The sequence below is a fragment of the Athene cunicularia genome (assembly GCF_003259725.1).
Source record: "Athene cunicularia isolate RWA chromosome 4 unlocalized genomic scaffold, athCun1 chr4_part2, whole genome shotgun sequence".
Classification (NCBI taxonomy): Eukaryota; Metazoa; Chordata; class Aves; order Strigiformes; family Strigidae; genus Athene; species Athene cunicularia.
In genome coordinates this window covers 7,697,302-7,700,150 of record NW_020799099.1, presented here as the reverse complement: position 1 = coordinate 7,700,150, position 2,849 = coordinate 7,697,302, and the positions used below count along the sequence as shown (strand labels likewise).

General features: G+C 62.7%; 1 protein-coding gene across 1 annotated transcript; it reads right to left on the bottom strand.

The window, feature by feature from the left end:
* Window positions 1-44: 44 nt before the first annotated feature.
* BTC (betacellulin) lies at window positions 45-2,086 on the bottom strand. Its single transcript, XM_026847895.1, has 6 exons — window positions 1,951-2,086; window positions 1,355-1,540; window positions 931-1,048; window positions 643-789; window positions 244-351; window positions 45-149 (listed from the first exon to the last, which is right to left on the bottom strand). Exons 1-5 carry the CDS (start codon window positions 2,084-2,086, stop codon window positions 246-248), a joined length of 693 nt encoding a protein of 230 aa, XP_026703696.1. The 3' UTR covers window positions 45-149; window positions 244-245.
* Between the last annotated feature and the right edge of the window lie 763 nt (window positions 2,087-2,849).

The window sequence follows — 2,849 nt, the reverse complement described above, 5'->3', positions numbered from 1 at the left end:
GGCGATGGCGAGACGGGCCCGTAAGGACCATGGCGGCATGCGGACACCTTTCCATCACCCCTTTATTCAAGCCGTTGTAAGTTTTAGCCCTCGCCCATGGAGCCAGCCGGTGCCGCTGTCCGGGACCCGCCCGCAGGTACCTGGAGCTCCTGCGGAGAGAGGGGAGGCCTGCAGCCTCAGTGGCCACCCCCAAAAGGAGGTCTCCCAACACCTCGACCGTGTCCCGTCCCCAGCCCTGCGCACCTTCACACGATGCCCGTCTCCAGCACGTCCTCACTTTTGGAAGGCAAATTCTTGTTTAACGTCTCCATCTCTTCTGCCTTCCTCTTCCTACGTTGCTTCCGACAGTGGCTGGAGGCAAGGGGGTAATAATTAAAACAAACAAAGCAGAATGAGGCATCGCAGCGATGCTGCTCCTCCTTTCCCTCTGCTTTCACCTTGCAGAAGCTCTGGATGGGACCATGCATGGTTTCCAGCCCCGAAGTGGTGACCCATGTACCTCCCAGCACCCTCAGAGGTCGTGTCGCACCTGGCTGGGGCAGCCCAAATTCAACCTGCCCCAAGCCAGCGGAGTTGGGCAGGATTAGTTCCCAATCTGCCCCTTCCCACCCCACCCCTTTCCACATCCCCCCCTCCACATACTGACTGCAAAGGCAGGCGCAGACGACAAGGACTATGAGGGTGACGATGGCAGCAATCAAGGAGATGATCACAATCTGGCCCCGGTCACCTCGCAGGTAGAAGATGTCCACCCTCTCACAGCGAGCTCCTGTGTAGCCTCGCTCGCACCTGCCCCGTGGCACAGGGGAGGCAGAGAGGGGGTCTGAAAAACCGCCATGGTGCCCGTGCCCCCCTCCTCCCACTTACCCAGGGAGGATGGGCACAGCACCCCCACCCCATGCCGCCGTGGCCCCGCTGCCAGTGGCTTACACACAAGCTGGTGCCTTCTCAGCCACGAGGAAGCGGCATCTCCCTTTGACGCAGTAGTGCTTGTACTCCTCCGGGCACCTGGAGAAGTGACCGTGCCGCCTCAGCTGCGTCACGTTCCCTGGGGGTGACAAGGACAAAGAAATCCCCCCCTTCCGGGGGTTACGGCTCTGTCCAAAAGCAAGAGCATCCTGGACCTGGTCAGTCGCTGTGGCAGGTCTGAGCCTGGCCACCTGCAAAGAGCTGCCAGTACGTGTGTCCTTGGCTGTGGCATGCTGGCCCTGACCCCTTTCCAGCTTGGTGGATGCCACACGGCTATGCAGACAAAACACCCTGTCCGTCCTCCATCCCAGCCCTCTCCCCCACACCGTCCTGCTCCTGTCCAATGCTGCCAGCTCCCCCGAGCATCCTCACACCGCTGCCTTACCCATGCAGCTCTCAGCTGTGCTGCAGGTGAGCCCCTCTGTGCTGTGGCCGGTGGTGACGTTGGCATCGGCGCCCACGCAACTGACAAATGCCAAACCTGAAACACAGCAGAGGCAGCTCAGAGGGGGAGCCCGGCCAGAGCCCTGACAACGCCACCGCCCCACCGCAGCCGCTCTCCTGGCCCTTGCTGCAGGGAGGGGACTGGCAAAGGGCTCCACAGCTGTGCCCGTGGCCCCCCTTCCCTGGCAACATCAGCTTTTCCCCAGGGGCAAGGAGAAGAGAAAGCCAGTCCCCGCCTGCCTCCTCCACCCACCAACAGCCCAGCACAGGGGGCCAGGAGACAGCGGGGCAGTTTTGTGGGGCACAGGCCTGCCTGCAGGCAGCCAGCTGCCCCTTTCCCCAGGGAGGATGCAGGGAGGGATCCCCAGGGAGGTCTGGCTCACTGCACTGTCCTTCTTGAAGAGCCTGTGTTTCAGAGCCACTGAAAAATGCACCAGCCATGGGGGTGAGGAGACAGCAGTGCTGCGATTCAGCACCCACCAAAGCCCAGTTGCTGCCAGTGTGCAAGTGCTAAATACTCATTCCAACATCACTCACTGCTGCACCAGAGCATGGGATGCCTGGCATGGACCGAGCTGGGAAAGGGGTGACCATGCTCGCCATGGCCACGGGACAAAGCCGAGGGCCGGCTCAGCTGTGGCACGTCACACAGCAGTAACCGGATCGCTGGCATACCAGCACTGACTCAGCATGGCCCTGCTCCCAGCCCGGCCCTCCCCAGGGATTCACTCGGCTGTGGTGGCACCCAGGGGAGCAGGGACAGGTCCTGCCTGATGGGGCAGGGTGCTGGGTGCCTCTCACTGCAGTGGCATGCTGAGGTGGGGGGGGTGTTTCCATCCTGAGTGGGTGCACTTTGCAGCTTGGCCATGCCAAGGCCTCCTGGAGAGAGGGGGAGTTTGAGCAGCCAAGCCTGGGCAGCCTTGTCCCCCCTGTCCCACAGCAGAGACGTATGTTCCCAGCAAACGCGTCCCTCCTGGCTATATATAGCCACCGCCACGCTGACGACGTGCTTTGGGTAACAGAGCTGCAGTGAGACCGGGGCTGAGCTTTTGTCGAGGCTTCTCCCCCAGTGAGGATCCCCTCCCTGGCCGAAAAAGCCCAGTGGAGAGGAGATGGAGCCCACTGCCCAGTCTGGCCCAGGCAGCAGGGTGGGAGCTGCTCAGCAGGAGCCAGGGGATGAGCCACAGGGTAGCTGCCCCCAATGGGAACGAGCTGCGGGTGGCGTGGGCATGTGGCGGCGCAGGGCGGGAGGCTGACTTCACCCCTGGTGACCAAGTTTGCAGTTCGGCACGGAAAGATCCCCACCAAGACGAGATCCCCACCCTTATTGCAACCAGATGCAGAACTTTGGCATCCCCCGAGTTGGCAGCCCCTTGGCGAGGACCGCCCCAGTGGCACTGCCAGCTCGGGGGGGTGGGGTGTGCCCCCCCCCCCCC